General features: G+C 39.9%; 1 protein-coding gene across 10 annotated transcripts in view; it reads left to right on the top strand.

Annotated features, from left to right (window-relative positions):
- The window catches only part of Patronin (calmodulin-regulated spectrin-associated protein patronin), a 59003-nt gene that overhangs the window by 12005 nt on the left and 22194 nt on the right, over positions 1-24804 (top strand). For all 10 annotated transcript variants that reach the window (XM_071790439.1, XM_071790437.1, XM_071790446.1 and 7 more), the window contains one exon: positions 23997-24092. In XM_071790439.1, the coding sequence (XP_071646540.1) occupies positions 23997-24092 (96 nt within the window). The remainder of the gene's footprint in view (positions 1-23996; positions 24093-24804) is intronic.

Here is a 24804-nt window from a genome sequence, read left to right as displayed (position 1 = left end):
GGCCTATCGATCGAGTAAAGTTGATATCGTCCATGTATATCTTATATAGCCTTCCCTTCGATTTGCACTTTCGATTCGCGTCGGTCGAAATCGCGTAGGCCGTTATGGAATGGCACTCGACTGCCCACTCAGTAATTCGCGTTTGAAATCGCACGTGCAATGTTCCGGTAAATCGGTCTGTGAAACCGTTTCACGCTTACGTAAGTTGTAATGTAAAACAATATCCCCTTTGCTGCGCGAATTCTTCCTAAATTTGGCAATGTCATCCGAACATCTTTGGTTACTTTCAAGACAATTTTATTTAATTTCATGGAATTTTCATGTACTTATTAGGGTTTTTAGATAACGCGATATGACGAAAGGAAGTGTGATGTCATACGCGAGTTTTATGTAATATACGTAAGTGGAGCATTCCTTTCAAATGCACTTGTTTAATAAATGCTCGTCACTCGGAATTACACTGCGATCGAATATCATGGATATAGCTTGTCGAGTTCAAAGCGTACCTCAGCTCCTATTGGCGAAACTAATTTCGATGCGTCAAAAGCCATCTTAGGGGACAAACTTTGTAATTTCACTTCGACGTCATACTGCAGCTTAAGAATTTCACTTAAAACTTGGCGCAAAAATTATCACGGAAAATCATGCGAACGTTCTCCTCTCTTAAACGTTCTCAGCTTAAAATACATCTACATTTTTTACATGTATGTGTATATATATTCTATACGACCAGTAAAATAGAAATGTATTAACTTTAATATTAATAAAATAAAAATACTGAGAAATTAAAAATCTTCATAAAGTTTTATCACATTAACGATGGAAAGCTGCCTTTTTTTCTCATTCTCTGTCGGCTTTATGACTTTCGTGGGCGGACCGAAACGTGAAAAGTGAACGACTCCGTATTTGGTAGCGGTGCCGTTGCGTGATTGTTATTCACGAAAAACCGGCGACGTGTCGAACGAATGTGTTCCATGCACCCGCAACGAATGTGAAGTTTCGAGTCGACGGATCGAAGGGAGAAAGTGCACGGTGAGAGAAAGAAAAAGAACAAATCGAGCCTGTTCCATCATAACGATTCATATAACATGAAGGGCCTCTCTTTTCGGCACCTCCTTTCGCTGGCTCCTTGAAACTTTTAACTTCACTCAAGTCACTTACCTGCATTTCCTTCGAATTTGACTTCGCCACTTCAAAACACGTTAGCACACGGCACTCGAAAACTAATTAGTAATTCGCCAAGCCGTTAAATCGTTTCGAGTACATCACGCCCGTTAAGGCACTTGAGCATGCGGAAACCGTTAAAATGATTACAATTGTCAATGCAGTCAGTACTGGATTAAGATTATCTATATAGTAAAGAAGATTAATAATCTTTTGATTTCTGTCAAAGTTATTCTAATGTAATCAATTTAATGTTATTATGTTACATTTGTAAGTACACTCATGTTACAATACGCAAAATTGCATTACAATTCGAAATCGAACTATACTACAAGCTGTAATTGTAATTATCAAGAGTCACTGAGGCTTTCCACTATGCTCTTCGTCAGTATTACATCTGTCACCGTGAAAGATTACAGTTGATACCATTTTTCGAATTACTCGTATATCATCGACTGCACTTCAGTTTATTGTGTTTTACTAATCGAGTGCACGCCCTTCTAACATCCAACCGGAAACTTTTGACAGAAATCGATTCTTCGCGCATTGCTAAATGGCACGGGACGATTTTTACCTCGACATCACGAATCACGTAATTCCGCATATATAAGAATCTTTTCAGGTCAGTTCACTGTACGCGTTTCTTAGTAAGCGCTTTCTGTTCATTTGAAGAAATAAAGCACGCTGCAATGTTACAATTTTCAAATCGCAATTTCTACGTTACGCGACATAATGAAATTTACAGAATTTTGTCCACAATTCTGTCGTGAATTGTCATACGTCTTTCTGAAGTGAGCTTAAAGCGGCGCGCCTAATTTATCCTGCGGCTTTATCGTCCGACTGCAACGAGCTCCGGATGTTTAATTTCTACCTTTGGTTTCTACCTGTACACAACGCGCATTCTTGTACGCGCGTGGGTGCGTGTGGGTGTATGTACAACACCGGTTTGCGATCGACTCAACATGCGTTTTATTTTATCCTTGGGGGGACGGGTAAATTTTCTGAGGGGGCGTCTATAGATTATTTTCCGAGCGATCCGCTCTTTTCTGCCATCGAACAATATTATCGTAACATCTAACTCCGTACGTGTACGTACTCGCGTTTAAATTTAGGTGTGTGACGCGGAGAGATTATTTTTTCTCGTGCGATTGACGGTTTCTGTAGTATATCGGATAATCACTTTTTTTATATCGACGCGTCTCAACGCACGTATACGCGTGACGAACGAGAAGCTTATAGTTTCGGAAGTTACTCAACCGCGAGGTAATCTTATCTCTCTCTTCGCTCTTGTCTTATCTAGAAAAAGCATAATCCGTAACTGAGATCGACCGACCCGCCTCTATCTACCCCTTAGTGTCGCGGTGTTTGCACACATGCTTATCACCGTCCGTGGCGGAGTAATCCCAAGCAGTGTCACTGCATTTGCATATCTACTTAAAGGACGGCGCGAGATTACAACGTTGACCGCGCACCATTGTCTCGCGCGAAATGCATCCGCGATACTTTCTCCGCGCTCTTCACCTTATTCGAATTATGTCAAATATAGTCCGCAATGCGACGTAGAGAAATTTATTCTGTTTCGTATATGCATTTGCATGTCGCGGACAATAAATATGAGACATGTATCTAAATTTATAAACTGCAAATGTATATTTAATTTTTATGCGTTTGCTTAATTCAACCTGATGGAAATAATTAATCCGGTGCTCGATTACACGGGGCATAATGCAGCTGCGCTGCAGCAGGAAGGCGAACTCGGCGGAAAACGTGATGCAAATGCAAATAGGTGCACCGCGACGACGGAAATACAAGGTGCGCCGTGACTAACGTCGTTATTGAGTGAGCTACCGTTCAGAAAATTTTCAAGACGCGTGCCTGCCCGTTGTGTCTATATTTAAACAATGTCTAAAGTATGTATTACAAGAAAGAAGGGAAAAAGAGAGAAAGAGGCGAAGCATTAAATATCGATACAGATGTTCCAGCAAATTAACGCATTTTTTATTTTTTTTACTTGGCTTTGCTCGAGAAGATATTTACCGTAAGCGTGATAACGATTTTGTTAATACTGTATTCGGTCAAAACTTGTATAACGTCATAATTGCATGTGCATTTTGCATTCGCGAATGCACGCAACATTCGTTGCCGTGCATTTTTGCGAGAGTTAATTAACGTTGCCGTGCCGCGAGATTGATTAGAGACGCATTGTAGATTAATCGGTTGTTGAATGACTCGGCACATTTCGGCCACTGCGCCGTAATTAGTTTACGAGGTATAGCTATGAATGCTGCGAGCGCGAAAGTGGCAGAGATCTCACATAAATCACGAAGAGCCGGGCTTAATTTGCGAAATTGTAAGTGTGTCTAATTCGTTTGTGAAATCCGCCGATTATTATAACAGCGATGCTCTTCACGTGCTGCATATAATAACCAATTTATTTTAGGTAGTCGCGATTTCACCTTTCTTCATTAAGATCGACAATTATTACAGTCGCAAGAACCTCTGATTTAATGTCATTTGTTTAACTTCGTCTCTACATTGTAAATGTTTCTTTTTGCTACAATAAATATATTTTGTTAATCTAGAATTGAAAATGTAAAAAAAAATATTTCCTTTCAAGCATCTAATTTAAGAAATAAGGTCTCGTTAATTTATTGCAGCTTAGAAACTATTTGCTTACAAGTCGAAAGCTGAGCGAGTAATTGTTTTAGTTAATTGATTAAAAATTTGTCAATCACTTTCACGAATCTCTGTTTGAATTATTATCTGCGTTCTCTTTGAGGCACACCACATATATTGGAATTCGTTGGCCGAAGGATTAATGGGTGATCGAAGTACTCGCCAATACGCGGCGGTCGCTGTCGCGGACATCGCGGAAGCCCCAAACGGACCTCAAATATACCACACGTCGCGTGGAAACGCGAAGTCTACAATTATGCGCGTAGTAGTCGTCGGCGACGGCTGCCGGGACCGGCTCTTTGAAGCGTAAATATAGCGCCTAAAACGACACGGAGGCTTTACCGCGAAGTGAATGGCGGTAAAGCGCCTTTCTCTCTCTCCCGCCCCTTCCGGCTCCTCGATCATCCATCGACCCGTGAATTAATCGCGAAAAAAATACCGTGCGCGTATACCTTTACCGATGCACAACGAACATATCCGCGACGAAGGATCGGGATAGTTTTCGCGATCTGCGTTATCATCGTCGACCGGGGAGCGAGCGAATGCGCGGCTGGATGAGCATTTAATTATCATTCCGTGAGGAGAGGAAGTCGTGCGCTGGGCGTAACAAAAATCTTTATGGTGCACAATATGTTGAAACATATGCGGCGTGTGTATAATGATATGCGCGAGGCGTACATGCCGTTTATCGTAAACGTGCACGCACGCACGCACGTATATACGCATGCACGCATGCATTCACTCATGCACGCACGGACGGGAAGAACTGCAGTTTCATTTCGCCGAGCGGTAATTCAGGTCATTGACTCATCGACGAGAATATTTGTTGGACGTCGTTGAGAGTAGGATGAAAGACAGACGAGAGAGAGAGAGAGAGTGAAAGGGAAACAATTCTGTTGTATCATATTTCGCGAGGGAGGAGCAAAAAATATATACGGGGTATCCCCGGGCATATCTCTCTGTGCAATGTTAGTAAAGTGATATTCTTGAGACAGAGAAATAAATTGGCTGTTATTCGGGAGAGGGTGCGACAAACTTTGCACTTGCCAGAATATTTCTGTAATGATAGTAAAGCGACTCTTGAAATAGAGGGAGGTACAAATTCGTCGCATCTCAAGAATAGGTCAAATTATAGGTGTTCTATAAATCACACGTAATAGCGATAATTAAAGTCAAAGGTTAAGTAAAACGTTATTTAACGTCGAGAATTCAAGAGAAATAACATTTCAAATAAAGCTTCAGAGCGGAATAGATCTACAGTTAATTACCAGCGGATTCTCATGGCAATGATTTATCGATTGATCATGAAAAATATCGAAGGGGAGCCGATTTTTTTGTACAGAAAGGAAGAAATTGTAAAAGGCGACATTTCGGTGTTATTGCTTTGAAATCGCTACGTAGCCCGTATATAGCTCTCCGGTCGTTAAACCCTCCGCAATTAACGAAGAAGTGGACATGCTCAGACGGTCCTCGCTTCAAAACGATCATTGCCTCCAACAAAGAAACAGATGAATGAGAATCGTAGATAAGATCGGCTGGGGTTTCCGGTCGCGCGCTCGCTTCCCTCGCAGTTCTCCCTCTCCTTCCACCTAGTCTTCCTTCCGGAATCGCCCGTCGAGTAGCACCTTTAATCCTTTCTCCTCACGGCGATAAAACGTTTGAAGTTTTCTGTCGAAGAGTCTTGAGTTTTAAATTTGTCTTTATATTCTTCTTCACGCGGCTCTGAAGAATGTCGTCATCCAGACTTTTCGCTTCCTACATAAAATCCTGAAAGTTATTAAATCACTGTTAGTTTTTATTATTTATTACACTTGACAAAGTAGAATTTTTAACGCGAGTTTTCATCACGTGCATCGCGCTCAGCGTGTCGCTGTCGGACAAAGAGAATGATGTTTTGATTGATATTGTTTGATTGTGTCCGAATTCGAACGTCTTCGTGAACAGATTGAAAGGATCAATTGGCGCAAAAGGATTTGCACGGCTCAACGAACCGCCTTGTTCCTCACTTCGGCATTGTATCGTTGCACCGAGAATGCGTCGCAACGCGACGTCATACTGCGAAATCGTGGATGTATGCCGGTCGTTCGATCCTGCCGGCGGAGGAAAGTAGAAAGTCGCACATGTTTACAGATCGTACACGTTAATCGGACGTGAAACCCAGGTGCACACACGCGACTTCGCGGGAAGTCGATCGTTCCGAACGAGGTTCTCGTTAACGGGCCTCCCATTAACGATTCCTCGAAAACATCGGCATCGCAATTTGAGCGTGGCGCGTTAAAATTCGAAGGAAATCGAGATCCGGGAAATTTAACATCAATTTGCTCTTCGCACAGTTAGATCAAGTTTTAAAAATGATCAGAGATAAATACCGAAGGTGAAACGTATATATTCTTGCAGATTTAATTCGGACTTCCGTAAAAGTCGAAGTAAAGAAATCGTGAGTGATTATATACTAAGTAATCTTTATATCGTGAATAATTTGCTTCGCAGCTACAAATACATATCGCGATTATGTATGCGAGATTCGAATCGAGCCCGGTGTTACGAATCGATGATTTCACGATAAACGAACGGCGGGGCACACAAGTGTACCAGCATTGCCTTCGGGCTTAACATTTCATTATCTCCAATTTAGCCGGTATGCTCACTTCGCGGAACTGCACGTTTCGGCTGGAATTTCTAGATTAACGCATTTTACGCTTATCAAACGATCGAGTCTTATACGCTGTCACGTCGTCTAGGCGCCACTTGAGACGGTAACGCAGCACCGGTCTTATCAATTTAACCGCGAGATAGGTCCTCGGTCGGGCGATTGCTGAGAACCATCCGCGAGCTTTATCATTAACGGTAGCGTGGTAATTATCGCGATTCGTCTCTCGTTTCTCCCTTGGTGTCGAGTGTCATTCAGAAGGAATCCGACTCGTCTTCTTATCGATCGCGAGGAACACGTCACCGCGATTAGATACCGATGTGTTTTACACGGTTTATCGCCGGATTTAGAAAGTTATTCCACCTGATCTTTATGACTGCGATTTCAAAGGTCACGACGATTTATGATGGACGTACAAGTGCACGCACTTGCGCCGAGTAGTAACTCTGTTTCTGAAATTGTACAAGCACGTATAGTATGGGGATCCCATAAGCATTTAAATATTTATTATATTTGGTACATGTCACATAGAGTGTGTGCAATATTTGGAAATAAATTATTATCTCAAAAATATGCATTTACGATGCTAATTACTAAATTACCTCCGCAAAATTATGAATGCCGCTTTCTTAAATTGATTCAAGCCGCATTCAGAGTAACTTATTTTGTCGCTCGGTTCGTTATTGCATTACAGAATTGGTTAGATTTAGGTTTCACTCGGTGACGCTTTGTATTCCCGGCGACCTCGTTACAAAGTTGGAGAGAGCACATCACGCCTCCCGTTCTCTTTACGAGTGACACCGAGGCAACTTTGCTGCACGTCCGTCCTGTATCTCGTCATCGCCCTATACATAACCCATCGTTTACTCGGAAATACTTTTAAATCACATTTATTTGGATCAATGAATATCGTTTATCTGATTCTCGATCGACAAATTTAATTATCCGGCTGGTTGTTGGTCGTTATAAATTATTAGCTCTCAATAAAATGGAGTTACGGAATGTAATCTTTTATGACATCGACAGACGTTTGCAAAGATAGAAACAATAATTAAAGCCTTGTGTCTACGATGCTAGAACTGTGTCCGAGTTTCGGTTTAAGCCAATCAATTTGCAGCTCTTACAGAAAAGTAGCAGTTTCAATGGCTTAAACCGAAACTCGGACACATGCAGTTCTAGCATCGTGGACACAAGGCTCTATGAATATTTCATGATAGGTGTACAGTTTCTCGATTTTTCAAGTTCGATTATAAGCTAACCCAAATAAGGATCTATCAAATTATGATTTCTTTGAATCGAAACACTTTTTATCTCGCCTCGCCTTTCCTGTTAAAACATTACGATGGGCGTAGGCCCTTCGTTTAACAGGCGGTATCAACTAGAACTTCCATTTCGAGTTGCATATATGGAGCGTATCGGAAGTCGCGTGTCTTTCGTAGACGTGCAATTAAAATCCCGATGCATTATCTTCATCGCACGAACGCTTTGTACATTGCAGCTATATGCGGAATACGAGCTCGTACCGATTTACATTCGCGCAATCTAAATCGTCTTCCTCGATTGCAACGAGAAATAATTCGAGCGAGGGCTTGTACCGGAATCGATACGTCTTCGTTTGTGCGATCGGGGAGTATCGGTCGGCGTGAATAATCACTTTCACATTTAGCAACGTCGGGCACGAGAGGATACCTCGCGCCTAAACGTAAAGTGGCTTTAACGAGTCACGACGTGTGGGACGTGGAGATGCGCTCTCGCAGCCGCGATCGTTGCACGAGTTTATCGTCGGCGATATCCACGACGAGACTCGGGAATGACTTCTATACTTATTGCGCGACGTAGGCGTTTCTCATGAGAATTACCACGCTCGTCCGTAATTAGCCGCATGAATCAAATGCTATACGGCTACTTTTACGACGAGAGGCAGGCAGGCTCCTTGCTGTCGCTGTTCGTTAAATAGATTCGCAGGTGCGTCACGCATAAAATTGAAACTTACTTTCGAGATAATGTCTTAAGCGTCGACCAGAGTCGCACACGTCACAATAATTTGTTTTTAAAAAGCGAAAGGAGAATTGAATCTTCCAATTAAACGAAAAATGATATTAAATTTAATATTACTACGATATTTTAATTTTGCATTCTTTATTAGTAATACTCGTGATAATGACAACTAATGTTCCTTTTACGATAATATTATACTGTTGGAAAATTTTTGTAGTTTTGTTAAAAAAGGTCCTTGTTAAAATTTTTGTGTAAAATAATCAACACATACGTGTGTAGATTTAACATATGCTTTCTATGTTAATTGAACTTTACAAATTTAAAATGTAAAATTATTAAAATAATTTAAAAAATATGTTAAAGTAATACAATTTAAACATATTTATTAAATGTGTTAAAATTTACAGAAAAAGAGTGTTGATTTTACTTTATAACAGAAGTAAGAATAAAAATTTACAGAAGAAGAATGTTGATTTTATCTTACAATCTTAACTTTAACATAAAAATTATGTTAATTGTACACATAATTAACCTCAAATTACGATCAGAATAACATTTTCCTCCTGTTAAAATATTTTAACCTAGTATCGATGTTACCATTTAACACATCCATATTATAACTGACACAAAAATTTGAGTGGACCGTTTTGGACATGTGATTTATGTTATATTTAACACAAATTTTCCAACAGTGTACGTTAAAAATCGAAGAGTTCATATTAAGTGGTTCATATCGAAGTGGTCATATTAACAAAGTTTTGTCGCCGATCTGACCCCGAGTCACTTTTCGCATTGGTTTTCGCTCCCAGTGTATTTATAGTCGAAGACACTCTCATAGCGCGGACTTGTCGATGAACGAACGGTTACGTAATATACGAATGCAGTTACGTAATAATCGTTAATTACGTATTGCTCGTTGATTACTTCCACGCGTGAAATCGACGGGACCGCCATGAGGCGAGGTAAAAACTGTACAGCAGTCCTGATGGAATGATCGTGACCGTGGCGACTCCGAAGCCCGCCTTTTCCAAGTCGGGGGAAACGGATCGGTCGAAACGGTAACTTCCCCGCGCGCGCTAAGTCGGTCTTACACGGCCAAATCGGCCATCACGGGAATTCAGGCCGATCGGTATCCGCGACGATTAATGACGCGCGCGAGCGAGGCACACGATCGCCCGTAAACTCGATCGCGTCGTGATTTTTCTCCTCCTCGGCGAAGCCCAGAGGCCGAGGCGAAGAAAAACGGACTGTCGATGCGCGGAAATCATCAGCTGGAAATTTTTAATGCAACGCGCGCCCGCGCGCGCACGTTTAACGAAGTCCATCGTAATTTGCTGCGTTAATTACGGACGAAAATGATGATTATATAAGTACGTCGCGGTACAGTTAACCCAAGCGGGATAGCAACCGTACACGCAGCCTTATAGCTCGCGATATCGCGATGCGGTAATTCGTTGCCGAGTGAAAAAAGAAATGAGTCACTCGTCTGCCCGGCATATCTAAATTGATGGCCCTCTTTCGTCTCGCGTATATACACACCGAGGTCGGGTGTTGAATAATATAACAATACGCTGTTTAACAGTTCTATAAATTTTCAGACAGCGCCCTGATATCGACGAAATTCATTCCACATAAAAAATTTCTTTTTTACAGATAATTTTTTAAAATACATTTTTGTATTATTTATACTTGGATTCTTCAGTTTTGTCTCGATAATCCGTTTCTGGTATCATTAATCTGGAGTACATATAGAATGTACCGTAATCCGTCCTTGGCCACCGATCGCTCGCGACTACAAAAAGCGCATTCCAGTATCGGGATATCGATGCACCGGCCGGCCGTTTGCCTCGAGCACGTTTCCTCGGGTTGTGCAACGTCTCGACGCTCGACGACCGCACGTTGCTGCACGTCGGTCGAGCCCGAAGGCGGTTAGCGTGGCCATCGGCGCGTGGACCGCGATCCACATACGAAACAGTGCGAGGTTTCTTTCCTTTGCCTGCCTCGAGCGCGGCGCGAAGCCGACGGACAGTCCTTCCGCGGTCTTTCCTCGCGGCGGTGTTTCGGCGGTGTTTCGGGAAGAGAAACGGAGCGGGTAAAGGGTCCGGGTGTCGTGAGGAGGTAATGGCCACGCGGGAGTAATGCCGGATGTATCCTCGTGCGAGATAAGGCCCCGCGATCTGAATGATCTGGATACCGCGGCTGTTTTCGGTAAGAGCTCGCTCTCGTCGCGCCGTTATGTGGATGTGTATGTGTAGATCGGTGATCCCAAATTTGGTGAGATCGAAAATGGGGACATACCGTCGCACACCTATTCCGCTTTATCGCGCAAGCCCACATTTAAATCCGAAGCAGAAGTCTTTATATAATTGGGAAAAAATTTCAAAAAAATTTCAAAGCGATTATTTTTCATGATTGTTGTCGCGTATACTTCTTGGCGATGTGTAAGCTGAAGTTAATAAATTATTATTATTATTATATAACTTTTTCTCTCTTCTTCAATATTAAATGTCGATTACTAAGCTTGAGAACGAAGTGAGGCTAACAATAAGCCTTTCTTATCTATAACTACATATTTTGCGAATAGATTCATTTTTAATCGTGTGTATCTTGAGGCCATTAATGACGTAATGACTTTTCTCCCTCGGATTTACATGAAGGACCTGCTCTCAACATTTCCGACATTATACACGAATCTTGTTACACGCCGGCAAGACAATGCAAGCTAAATCTCGCGTTACGCGGCACAATCGAACGATCCCTCGCGACGATGTTTCAACCTGTTTGCTGTCGTCGTCGATTACATCGGACAAGTCCCACAATGTCGAGAATAATTAATATTCAACAGCCATGCTCTCTCTCTCTCTCTCTTTCCCTACCCGCACTGTTATTTTTCTTTCTCCTCGGTAACACGTTGTACACGCTATACGTAAAAGGAGCGCTAACGTGATTCGCAGGACAGTTTTTTGGTACTCAGTTAGATATCGGTTTTGGCAGCAATGTGAGACCCGTATGCAAATTGCGAACCGCGTTTCATCGACGTTCTTCGAGTCGGAGCTCGTTTGTAAGAAGAGCTCGACGTCCGTCGATCCACCTCTCGACTTACGATTAAAATTCGACTCGCGCGTCTCCCCTGAATAATTTTATCGCGAATGTCACAAAATCAATTTCCCTCTCGTGAAAAAGTCAAGGATATACATTTGCGTGCAAATACTGAATGATTCAGAGTTACAAGTGTGCTGCTTGCAGTTATCGAACATGTACGAATAAATCGAATCGAAACGCCGATGACATTCCCGTGAGCGAAAGAGACTGACAATCTGCTGGAATTATTCGCTTAAATCAGAGGTCGTCAACCTTTTCTTGTATAAAGAACTAGATAAATATTTCAGGCTTTGTGGGCCAAGAGAGATACTTATACAACAAGAGAGAAAATAAATTTTCATAAATTTTTTATCGACGAAATCTAAAATGTTATAATTATGCGGGCTGTAGAAAAATAGGCGACGGGACTTGGTTTGTTGATTCTCGGGTTAGGCACACCGAAAATGTCGCGGTATTGCGTTAAATCATGCAAGAGTCCCGCATAATAGCCCGCAAAATCGGGTCGGTAATGAAAATTAATCTTAAGTAACATTATTACGCAATAACGTCAGGGATATGCACACGTCACTGCGACGGATCGATGCACGGACGTATAGGTCGCGATGCTGTGTCGCGCACTGGCTAACGCATGTAAGCTGACCTGCTCCAATATCGCAGAGATATGTGACGTTGATTCTCGTAACACGTGACGGTTTCCCCGTTCCAAGAGAATTATGTGCGCCGTCCCGGCCATCACCGATTGACAAATGGTTGACTTTGATCCATTTAAACTTCGATCATTTATCACGACGTTGAGTGTTGTTATTCTTTAAGAGTGTACATAGCGGTGTGTATACATATACGTTTCACCGAGGCACCTCTATGTCACGTATCTACATGCCCACGTAACCGTTCCCAGAAGACCGCCCCGGGAGGGTTTCGAGAGAGAATTTCACCAACTATCAATCTACCAATTTAGACGATTTGCCGAGCGATTTCTACGGACGTATACACATTCGCGATGCGGTTGAGTAGCGCGGTACGCGGAGGACGGGAAGAAAAAAGAGCGACCTCGATGCGTAGCTCTTTAATTCGGACGTTCTCTCCAAATATTTTAAAAACTTTCCTTTAGTCCAATATTCGCAAAAATTCGTTTAGCACGCACAAAAGTATATTACGGAGTTAACATTCGCCATCCGTTGCGCGAAATTTTATAACCGTTTTTACGATGACAATTGTTACCTTCTATATTTTACAAAATATTCTCTCATTTTTTCGTGTTTGCAATTTGAGAATCAATGTAGTAGACCTCCGCAGTTGTTTATAGCTGCACTGTCGCATACACTCCATTTTTCGTTCCCAGCATCGACCCTGCTCCAGCTGTCGGTTGCCGGTGTTACCGCGAGCTAGAATGCGATTGGGTCTCCTGTTCCGATCGTTTGTCGCATTTATTTTTTATTTGTCGGAAGTGAAACATTTTCTCGATAAGTACAAGTTCCGACGTTTGTAAAACGACGAGTGAAAGCGGAGATTAATGTTTCGTTCGAACTTTCGATAATTTTTGTCACGCGGAACTTAAATTACCTATATACGATAAGATTCGCCGATAAGATAGATACTTGGAATTTTAATCCTTTCCGAATTCACACACACACACAATATCTGTGAGTCATCAAATTGTATGACTAAACGATACGATTGTTCAAAATTGCGAGATAAATATAAATCGTTTTGAATATGTTACTGTAAGAATATATATTATTTAGTTTCGAAAAATGGATCGCGTGATATTGTCGAACGTGATTGAACTGCGAAGCGATTTATGCGGCACACGCCCGGTGGGAATTTATTGGCGCGGTTGCTAGGACTACTCGATGCGGAATCACGTTTTCATAATAGACAGACGCAGGTGGAAATGGGTCAGGCCACGAGAGTAAGTTATCGCACCTGCATGAACAATCGAATCGTGATGCCATTGACTAGTCGACGGCTTGCTTAATGGCAGTTCAGGAAGTGAAAGCGCGTCCCTCGCAAATCGTTTACACTTAATTACCATAACAATGTGATATACAATTTAGAGAATTTAATTCAAGAATTGCACAAGTCATGCTAAGCGAGTTTGTACGTGTTGGTTGTAAAATTGTTTATCTCGTTTCTCATTACGAAATAAATTAGATCCGATTAGAGAGGTGTCGTTCTTCTTAAGAGTTATTATTCTCGCATATCTAAAAATGTCTTCCATTCCCAGAAACTCTCCGGCTTCTTCCCGATCGAGTTTCCATTCCTCCGAGGTTAGCGTTATCAGCTTTCGCACGATTGTCTTGCCGCGTTCGATTTCTCGCCGAGCTCTCACGGCGTTCGATCCGACGATAATTCATCCCAGCATGCGAGGAGAGCTGAGAGATCGCGTCAAGGCAGACAAAGAGTAACCGCCTCTTTCAATCGAATATACATGTAGCGCGATATCCAATATCTAGATAAAGAATTCGGCTTCGGGCCTCGCAAGTCTTATCACACATCGTTACAACAGCTTCCATTGCTTCTTTTAGTGAAAGTTATCTATCGAGGCTAAGAACCACAATTTATTGAAAATTTATTTGTATAATATATTTTGTATTTGTTGAAAATAATAATTTAAAAAATCTGCAACGCGTTATATGACATGCAGCGTATTCACAATTGCGAATAAAATAATTTTAATTATTTATACGCAGTTGTGTATATACATATAAGGTAAAGGTACCAATACCCGGATATGTATCTATATCTGGACACCTTTATTATTTATAAGTATAACGCGAATTAAAATCGAAGATAAAAGTATTTTTTCTTGTAGTTTGAAACTTTAGTTATAATATCCAAACGTTTATTTCCATAAATTTATATTTTTTTAATAAGGTATCCAGACACAGGTACGTGTCCAGGTATTGGTACATTTACCTACTCTTAAGTGTCCGGGTATTGGTACCTTTACCTTAAAGCGTTGTTTTCTACGTCCACAAAAATAAAGAGTCTGAAGTCGCTTGTACCATGTACCGTATCACAATGACGTGTTTTATTTCGAGCAGCATCTGCTCTATTCTTTGTAAGACGCAGACGGCATGGCCGAACGAATTCCCGACGACGCTATATCGAAAAATCGATAACGCTTCCCCAATTCAGCATTAGTACGTGCGAACTTGGCGAAGCCAGAACATTTTCACAAAATTTCTATATGTGGTAGATACAATTCAATAAACTCGTTTGGATACGAAATATGGTCTTAAATCGACAATAAACGTGTAATTTCATACGTGAACCGTTATCTTCCAGAGAGCATTTCGTGCAAGTAATAAGCACGAAGCAAACTCTCCTTAAAAGTCAACGACGTAAATGGATTACATATATATATTTGGAGAGCTAAATTGAAACTCAACTACTTATACAAGTTTGTTAAAATACTAGTGCTACGCCCAGATTAAATCGCGGTCCAATTTATTTGTTGGAACGAGATTTAATGAATGGTTATTAAAACAGATTTAACTTAATTGTGTTATTTATGTACTTAAACGAGTTCTGTTAAATGCGAAAATTTTTCCCTCGTTAAGTTGCGTCAACATACATTTTATTATTTATTATATGATAATAAAATGTAATAGTTCCTAAAGTCAGCAATATATTTTAATTCTGACTAAATAATCTCATAATCGAGCAATCTATAAATTTTCGCGTTTCGAGGAAAAGTGATCATAAATTCAATGTAGATTTTCCTCGATTTTCTACACATTTTTTTGTGGATGACCTAAGACCAAACCGCGAGATTTATACTTTGATTCGGAGTTCCGGGCGAAAGAAAGTGGCAGACGTCGCTGTTGGAAACAGACAGGAAGTTGGGGACGGTTTGTTTGATTCCGGCGAGCACTTCGCAAGGAGCACTGCATCCGGCGCCGTGGTTCAATCCTGTATCTTGCTTCGCCTTTCTTTCTAATGTTTCCCGGTAAATCCGGTAAATGCGAAAGTCTGAAAGAATATACAAACAATTCGCGGATATCTCTTTTTTGTTTCGATGTCAGATCGGTCGACGCCGGTGTTTCGCAGATGACTTTTTCTCCGTGTTCCCATCGGATTTAAAATCATAAAGTTTGTACGTGACAGCGATAAATGTATATTTCTATGTTCTTTTGCTACTGAATGCTTTTCTCTTTTTTAAATAACTCTTTTAAAATTTACCTAAATATTAAAATTCACGACATAATTTACAATTTACAACGAATATATGTATTTTAAGAAAACTTAATTTTTTAACATTAAAAGAAATTAATTTTGAACATTTTGTCGTATAATATATATAAATGAAATTAACTTCTTGCCAATAATTTTTCTTTACTTTAATGTCAATCTATTTTTCATCAAAATCGCATCTTGCAGAATCAGAAGCATATTTTACAATATCTGATTTTATGCGAGTTGCAATTTCTATTTAATGTTCCACTTGACTGACGTTTTCTGAATGAATTTATGCGCCAGCGAAAGACGTCCCGAGTTCCCTGTATTCCCGACAGACTCAATGTAAGTCGGAAATAAATCATGAATAGATAGAAAAGAGAGGCTAACGAGATAGAGAGCTATCCATAGCTTCTTAATTCTTTATTCAATGTTGGGCCATTTTAACACTTCTGCGTGGGTTCTCTTGGAGGAAAAGAAAACCTAAGCAATCAAGCGAAAAAGTTGATTAATTTAAGGAGTGCACTTGAAAATGATTAAAATATCAACTTTTTTAATTTAAAAAATTAAATTGTTTTATTTTAAATCACACAAAATAGTTTTTGGATATCTTATTTGATCTTTTTTAAACTGTAAAATTTAAAAAGAAGCATTGAAAGTGTAGCCATCAACCATATGAGTAAAAGAATTTAAAAAAATGATTCGAATATGATGAGAAAAAGGAACATCAGAGTAAGTTCTGCTCTTTGATTTCGCAACTGTAATTTCTCCCTTAATCCTTGGCATTTCTCCGCTTTAGACGACGCAAGAAGTTGGAGATGTATCTTCAGGGAATCTCCCGATGAGATAGTCGCGAAGAGATCATGCTCACCTCGAACAGGCGGTCTCTAAAGATGGAGACCGAGAGAGATCCGTGCCGTGGGCTCTCGTAATAGCTCCGTCCATCTAGTTGCCTAGGTATACCACCACCTTATACCCTACCACTTGCAAACCTACTCATAGCTACAGGCGACCTGGGTGGAAGTCATTCCAAGCTAGAAAGCGCGTATTACTTCTTCGTGCTAATACAAAAACTCCGCATTACAGACGTTTTCATATAATAATACAATTTCTTTATGTTTCTCGCGGAATGCGTTAAAACTCCCGATTTCCTGACTCTCGATAAATCTGAGAAAGAGATTTTTTAGAACGTAGCATATAAAATAAAGTTGTAAAATCGAAAATTGGTAGATTATGCGTAAAGTCGTAATGGATGATTTGGTTACGTTAAAAACTTCTTATATTTTTCTGATGCTTTCACGACGATGAGTCTTAAATTGATACACGTATACCATTCCTTAATTTTGTGTTGACCGACAAGATATCCAGTTTGTAAATAGAACGTTGTCTTATCTGAAGGCAAGTCCACTTTGCAAGAGCTTATTTTCTTCTATTGCCACAGCAACTTCTTTCGCAAAGTGACCCTAATGAATACGGCACACTAGTACGCGCCGCATTCCGTCCGCACGATTACGGTATATATCCATTGATAGCTTGTTTTTATTAAAATCTTTGGAAAGTGTCACATCTGTGACAATTTTCTTTGCGACAAGACTTGCTCTAATTATAGCACCTAATGGTTTCGCAACGACGATTAATAATCGTTTTTAATTTCAGCGAATCAAAATTCAGCGATTTTCCCATTCAACGATGTTTCTCGTCAAACTTATCGTTTAAAATTTAAACAATAAAATATACGTAGATTGTAAAATTGTCATTTTACAATTTATCTATTATATTAATTTTTCCTACTATGGGGATTTTCTCCAGCGTGAGCGTCGGTTACGCCATTGGTTCTAATCGCGAAACGCGACGCCGCCGGGCTCCGTCGTCTTTCACCGTGCTCGCTTCGCGGATAGTGGCCTTATTGCCCGACCTAAACCGCGCCTAAGTGTGCGTTCACGTGCCTCGCAAATAGTCCGATAAATTCCGCGGGATACACGCAGCCGAGAAATACATCGGAAGAAAGGCCGTTGCAGGTGGCTGCAGCGGCGAACGCACGATGACTGAGCGGGTTCGATCGGGGCTTTAACGCTTGTCGGCGCGAGCGTTTGAGCTCTGAATCGCGCTCTGATCGTTTCCAATTCCAAAAGTAACGAGGATGAGGAATTCACGTGGGAGAATTTATGAATTGTTTTGAATCTCTGAAAAATTTTTTTTTACGGAAACTCGGTTTCCTCGAAACGTTCATTGCCTTAAAAGAAAAATTGTTGCAATTAAAAGAATACGCGCGAATTTGGCGTCTAAAAAATAGTTTTAAAGGCTGTCGAAAGGCTCTATATCTCGTTTGTTTGTGATACTCTGATAGAATTAAATCTTTCTTTCGCGAAACATTCTTATTTAGAAAGTTGAATAATAAACTTGTTATAAAATGAAACTATATATTTTACTTGGCAAGTAGCTTTGTTGTTATGTATCGCAGAAGTTTGGTATATCGTATAGATTACCATTTCTTATTTTACTCGGATTTTTATCTGTCGTGCGATTGTATTCGCTTAGCTACTTTACATTTCTCACGTCCGACTGCGGCGAGATGCGTTATTTTTCTTGGCTGCGCGACGTCGGTCGCGTGGGCAATGCCCATGGCTGAAATCCATATTAAGAACTTCTACTGCAGTTACCATGGATTTCACATCGTGTTTCTTCGATTGCATTAATTCGAGTCGCGCCAGATATTACAAATATGACGATAAAACTTTTATGTTCGATACATTGCATAATTTAAATTTATTACGATATGCTAATAGAGAAAGAGAAAAATCTGTCGGTATTGTATTTTCGATATACCGTAATAATGTTTGTGTGATTTATATACATCAATCTGGAAACGAAAATGTTTAATGCAACTTGCATGACTGTGACTCGATATGGAAAACGTTATTTGCATAAAAAAGATTCATCTTACTCCCAAATTTGAAATGTTATTATTAATTGTTGGAACATATTTGTATGTTACGTATATATAGAAACTTTCGCAGAACGTCTATGGATCGTCTATGGAACGTCTACAAATTGTGCTAACGTTTAATTTGCGCGTCACGTGTATAAGCAATTAATCCAAAAAAGGCAGGCTGCGAGCGTGGTAGATGATTCAAGAGTGAACCGACTTGCTAACGAGCGGATACATACTGAAATACTTATCCAACAAAGCTTAAACTTCCTGCTGCCTGATTATCAGACTGTGTATTATCTCCGTACGACGATTATTATCTTCTCGATCAACAGTATCTCTACTGTTCTTCCAAAAATAATTACCCTATTTTTATTTCGTACATGTGTGTATTATGACTTTTACATTTACATATTGTGACGTATTATTGACGTATTATTTGACAAATATTGATAATTAATTGCTACCATTTTATTTATGTCGAAAATTAAATCTTGCGGTCAGAGAAAATATAAATTTTTTAATTTCGCTGAATTGTTGGACTGCATGGATAGCACAACGAAAATATAACATATTGTAATATAAGAATTGAATTGAAAATTATTTTTCAATAATTCTGTCATCAGTTTTTTTCCGGTTTACAGTGAGATTTAAATGCCTGAGGGAAGCTTTGCAAGGGAAGTCGTCTCGGGACTTAAGTCATTTACGTAAATGAAAGCTGACGTCTTCGCGTCTGTCTTACTCGCGTTTTCCGTCGCGGAACAACGATCTGAATTGCAATCGGGTGCCGGCGACGGATCTCGGTCGGGCTAATAAAGATCGATGACGCGGCTGATGGTCGTGGATCACCGATCCGAGACCATCGTCCTCCCCCTCCCCCCACCCCACGGTTAATCGGATCGATCGAATCTGAATCCGCTACCTCCTGTGTAGTGCAGTATTCCGTGTCGTGTCATCACAACCAGTTGTTAGCGATGACACGGCTTCTTTTTATAGACGAACGTAAACGTCATGCACGCGCACGTGCGTGCGTGCGTTGCTTCGGTGAGTCGGTTCCTGCCAGACACGTGTGCTAGTTTACATACGCGAAGCTATATACGCGAAGCGTATACGGGGTGGCCCGAAGAGGCGGCACTTCGAGCATTCAGGACCTTTCGGCCAACCTATTATTAAAACCTCTCCCGAGATATTAATAGCTTCTGAATCACGGAGAATTTGTAAACGGAGTCCTTTCGCGAGTTAATATTTCGGGGAAGCGAATAAATAAAGAAATTTTAATCTTCACGTAATTTTATAATAATGAATTTCAATGTGTTTCTATTTTGCTAGAAAATTTGTTAGAAAATAACAAAGGAAACATATATATATATATAGATATGGCTCATAAGGAATTTTTAAAAAATTCAGATTACATTTTATGTTTGTTGTATACATGAATCTACAGGGATGAAAATTTACATTGAAATAGTTCTGTGAGACACCTCGTATGTTTGCATTACATGCAACATTCGTTGCACACGTAACATTTGTCAAGGAGTAAATGCAACGCAAATAAACGGAAATGTCATCACGATTTTGCCAGAGGATTTGCCGATCACGAACGATCGATTTCGACCTGGTTTCTTTGTCTCTTCGCAATTTACGCTCATGATGCCAGAGGAAAAGCATGTTAATAGCACGTAATTATGTACTGCGATTTGATCGGACGATCAAACGATCGCGGAGATATAAGCAAAGAACGGAATTAATCTATTCGCGGTGTTGATCTACTACGGATTACACGGGTCATATTATTCCGTTCGATCAATCAGTCAAGTACTCGACAGGATTATGCAACAAAACTTAAAGACTACCGTTGAATAATATTTTACGTGAGCGTTCAATGAAATAAGTAATGACAAGGAATTTTAATTAAAGATTTGTCTCGCTTAATTAGCAGTGAGATAAAAAGGAATCTTTTTCTTGTTCTTTCCTTTGATGAAGGATGGATTATATATATATTTTTTAATTTGTTGCACAACGAATATAATGTACTTTGTATTGAGCAAAGACTCGACGTAAAAGGATATCAACTGAAAATAATGAGCCACTGTTGGCTATAAATCTTAAGGAAGCAGCTCTTCCAGATATTATTTCATTTTTGTGTATGATTTTGGTTTTTACATTTATTTTTAAAATAAATGTTACTTCTATTTTCTTATTTGTGTATTTGTAAAAGTGAACCCATCTATTTCATCGAGATTTAGATACGCTTCGTGGAAATCACATCTATGCTTACGTAGATCGCATCGATCTCACTCTAACTGGATATAGAATCATCGCAAATCTCTTCCTTATTTCACGGCTCGAGGAGCACCGCTCCGAAACTTTCCGAAGTCGGTGCGTCTTTTCGGCGTGGCTGACGTCAGAAACGCAGCTTCGTTGCACATGGAAATTGATTGATGGTTAAACATTTTCCGCGGGGCTATTACATGGCAATGAAACCGCTCCTATGTGGACCGTAGATAATAATCCTAAGATAACATTGTTATCCAGGTAGCAACCGATAATCGATGCCCCGGTACGGTAACCTGCCACTTTTTTTTTTTATTGAAGTAGACCATCGCGGTGCAGCGTGTCATTCAGTCGCCAGTTGCAGCCCGCGCTTGGCGAACATTGGTGATAAAGTCAATCCAGTTTATCCTCTGCGGTGGAAAATATCATTACTGTGCGGTGCGGCTATCTTTTCGCGACATTTATTTTTAGATAAACGCAACAACAGAGCGTTTCAGTAATTGTATATAAAATCATGCAACTATAATCCTGTTACATGTTACGATAACTAGAAAATAAAGAACAGATCTTTCGCTGACATTTGCAAACTTTTTCAAGTTACATTATTCGTTATCGTTTTTTTAAGAATCTTTTTATTTTCTCTGCTGTTTCCTGTTCCCTATTTTTTTCTTTCTCTTTTCGATCTCTAATCCCAGAAAGGTCATTCCAGAATTGTTTTCATTTATTATCAGATCCCGTTAAGCGAGTTAAAATTAATTAGAAACACGTTTACGTTCTTTAATGTTGAAAAATTATCTGTTACGGGAGCGAGGATTGAAACAAGTAAAAACCACAGGTAACAAATTTTGCGACAATAAAACTCGAATGACTCCCCAACGTTCACCGTCGCGGTCGTCGACGTTATCAATCTAGCCGCATCAGCGGAGCGTTTTTACAGAAGCGTCGGAAAACTTCCTCGGGCCACTTTAATCTTCATAACAGACGGCACGATATGACCTCGTATGACGACCACTCCCATCCTCCCTATAGCCCTCCAGCTTTCGCTCCCTTCCTTCCTCTTTTTCGTTCCCGTTCGGAGCCAGGCTCGACAAATTGATTAGATGTGCAATTTCGCGTGCCAAGTTGCCGCCCGTCCAGGAGAGTTCTCCACGAGGAATTTAGGAGCTCGCGAGGGACACGTCACGAACCGTATAACACGACCGCGTTGACTTTGACTTCTATTTTCGATACTTGTTTCCGCGTAAAATTTCATTCTCCTTTTCCTTGGAGAAACGTGCACGACGAGGCAGAAGTCATCGATTAAATGAACATCCGGCGGGGAATTTTGGAGCGATAATATTTCTTTTGCACACTTTTAATTTATCGCAAATTGTAACTTGAAGGTTTATTTTAAGCGGGAAAGATAAGATTCGCGTAAAATTTTAAACTCGAAGCTGACGCGACGTGAAAGTTTTAAAAGTCATGCAGAAATCGGGAATATTATAGTGCCATTTTTGGCTTTCCTTCTCATCCAAGCGTACATTATGGGAAGCAAAACACGCGAGATATACATAGCAATTAAAGCCTCGAGCCGGCGAGATCGACGAAATCAATGTAAAATCTGAAAACACGGAGATAAGAATAACTTAGATTTCACAATGATATGTACGGCACACTTTTTTTTCTCGTGTCTGAGCGGAATAACGCGGCAACTCGATGCATTCCGCGGGATGCTAATAAATACGAATGGTATAGGAACTTAGAACTTCGACTTCGGCCTATTAGCGTATGACACTAGTAATTTCTTGCTCTAACGATCTGTTGTCGAATAATTAAATGGAGAGAGGCTCACTTTTGCGAAACATAAATCTTTGGTAATTAGAGAGGAGGAAGAGTATGTATATATTAGAGGGGAATAAAGATAGAGAGATGTTTTGAACTAAAGAAGCCTAATACAAGCTGCAGGAATAATGAGAAATGTACATGCATATTTAAGAATCTATATCAAAGAACTATATCTCAAAGATTGTTTTAATGTTTATGGATTGTGGGACTTTCAACGATAACGGTGTTTAAATTAAGAAACCTATTATTCAGTGAATGTAATTAAATTAGTTTTTGCGAACTTATGAAAATTATAATACGTGAAAGCAGATCCTTGTAAAGCGAAAATCCCTTTAATAAAAGAGCGCTGAGAATTTATGGGACTAGTGGGCTATCCAAGAAGGTATCGACCTAGGAAATGAGCTTCCCGTTGCTAATTTATTTCACTAATACTTGAGCTGAAATCTTCCCAATAATTGATATCTTAAATAAATGCAGAATTCACGCAATAGGAATTCTGCTAAAGAACGATTTTATTTCAAAAAAGAATCGGATTACTCGGTAAGACGCTCTGTATATAGTTCTTCAGCCTACAATCCGGCATGTCGAGAACCAACTCGAGTGGATCGTGAAGCGGCTTATCTTATTGCTGGGTGAAAGGCACGGGTGCGAATGGAAGCGAGAATGGGGTGCGAAGACACGGTCGTGATCGATAACTGATCGCCAATTATAATTTATGGTACATGCACACCGCAATAGAATTAGATCTACTTCGAATTAATAGCAAAAGTGAGGGAATGTAAATTTATATGACTTTGCAAAAAATAATCTAAAAACTGCTTTAAAATCTCATCAAACTTATTTCTCAACGATGCTTCTTCTCCAAGTGACGTCGTGCTGCTTCAAGTTGCGCAAGATTGATAAAGAGATTTTAATAATATTAAAATTATGCATGAGAAATCAATAAAGTATTGTTTGCTTAGGATTTTCTGAAAGTTTAAAATTTTCTCTTTAAAATGTTCCATTTTAAAAACTAAGTGGCTCTTTGACTCTGTTGACAAATGTATCTATAATCTATTCTTATTGAAGAGAATAACGAAACAAAAAGTTAATTAGAATAGTTAAACTATCGAGCTCGTTAAAATCGAGTATTAAACCAATATCTTAAATATATATTTCCTTCTATATTTTATATTTTTTCTTTTTTTTTTGTTTCAGGCCAAACAACGTGCCTCCGTAAAATGGCTTCTGTCGAAGGCATACAACAATCGAGTGCCAGAAAAACTCCGCGACCCCTATTACCGTGACCATGAGGTAAGCAAAGGTCAATACTCTGTTAACGAATTCGTGTCTCGCGTGTCAGACCTCCAAAAGTTTCGCGCAGATATACCTTATTAATATTTATAAAGTTTCACATTATGTCCGTGCGGTATATCATTGCAAATTGAAAATAATTAATTTTCAATTGAGAAATTGTAATAATCTTACAGTATATATATTTAATAATGCATATATTTAATAATGCTGTGAAAAAATGGATTTTTCCACATAGATTGAGGAAAAAATCTATTCTCTCACAGACGCATTTTATTATTATGGCTTTTACGCGCATTAATTTTCATTACGATTGCTATTGCGATCGTACGATGGCTTCCTTTCGTGCGACGATATCGATAAATTTTTCCCTCGCAAAAAGTCGTCGGTTTCCCAGGCTTCGATGTTCTGAAAAACTCTGCTTTGTAGCACACGTCATTATTTCGCGACGGAGAAAACGGATCCGTCGTGAAAGGCAAAAGTATCTATATAGCCAGAGATGCTAATAATGCTTTTGCGAACACAATATCGCGCCGAACTCCGATGAGAACGAACGAAAGTCGTGTTACAAATTACGTTGCCAATAGCTTACTTATACTCCGGAAGCCTACGGAGAAAATGTAGCCGAGACTTCCACGGCTGATGTTCGGTGAAACTTCACGAAGAACTGAACTTTGTACTCCCTCCCACGAGGATAATGTCTGTCAGTAAT

Source organism: Temnothorax longispinosus, chromosome 10 (genome assembly GCF_030848805.1).
Source record: "Temnothorax longispinosus isolate EJ_2023e chromosome 10, Tlon_JGU_v1, whole genome shotgun sequence".
Lineage (NCBI taxonomy): Eukaryota > Metazoa > Arthropoda > Insecta > Hymenoptera > Formicidae > Temnothorax > Temnothorax longispinosus.
Note: the sequence above shows the minus strand (reverse complement) of the source record. Positions and strands in the feature narration are given on the sequence as shown.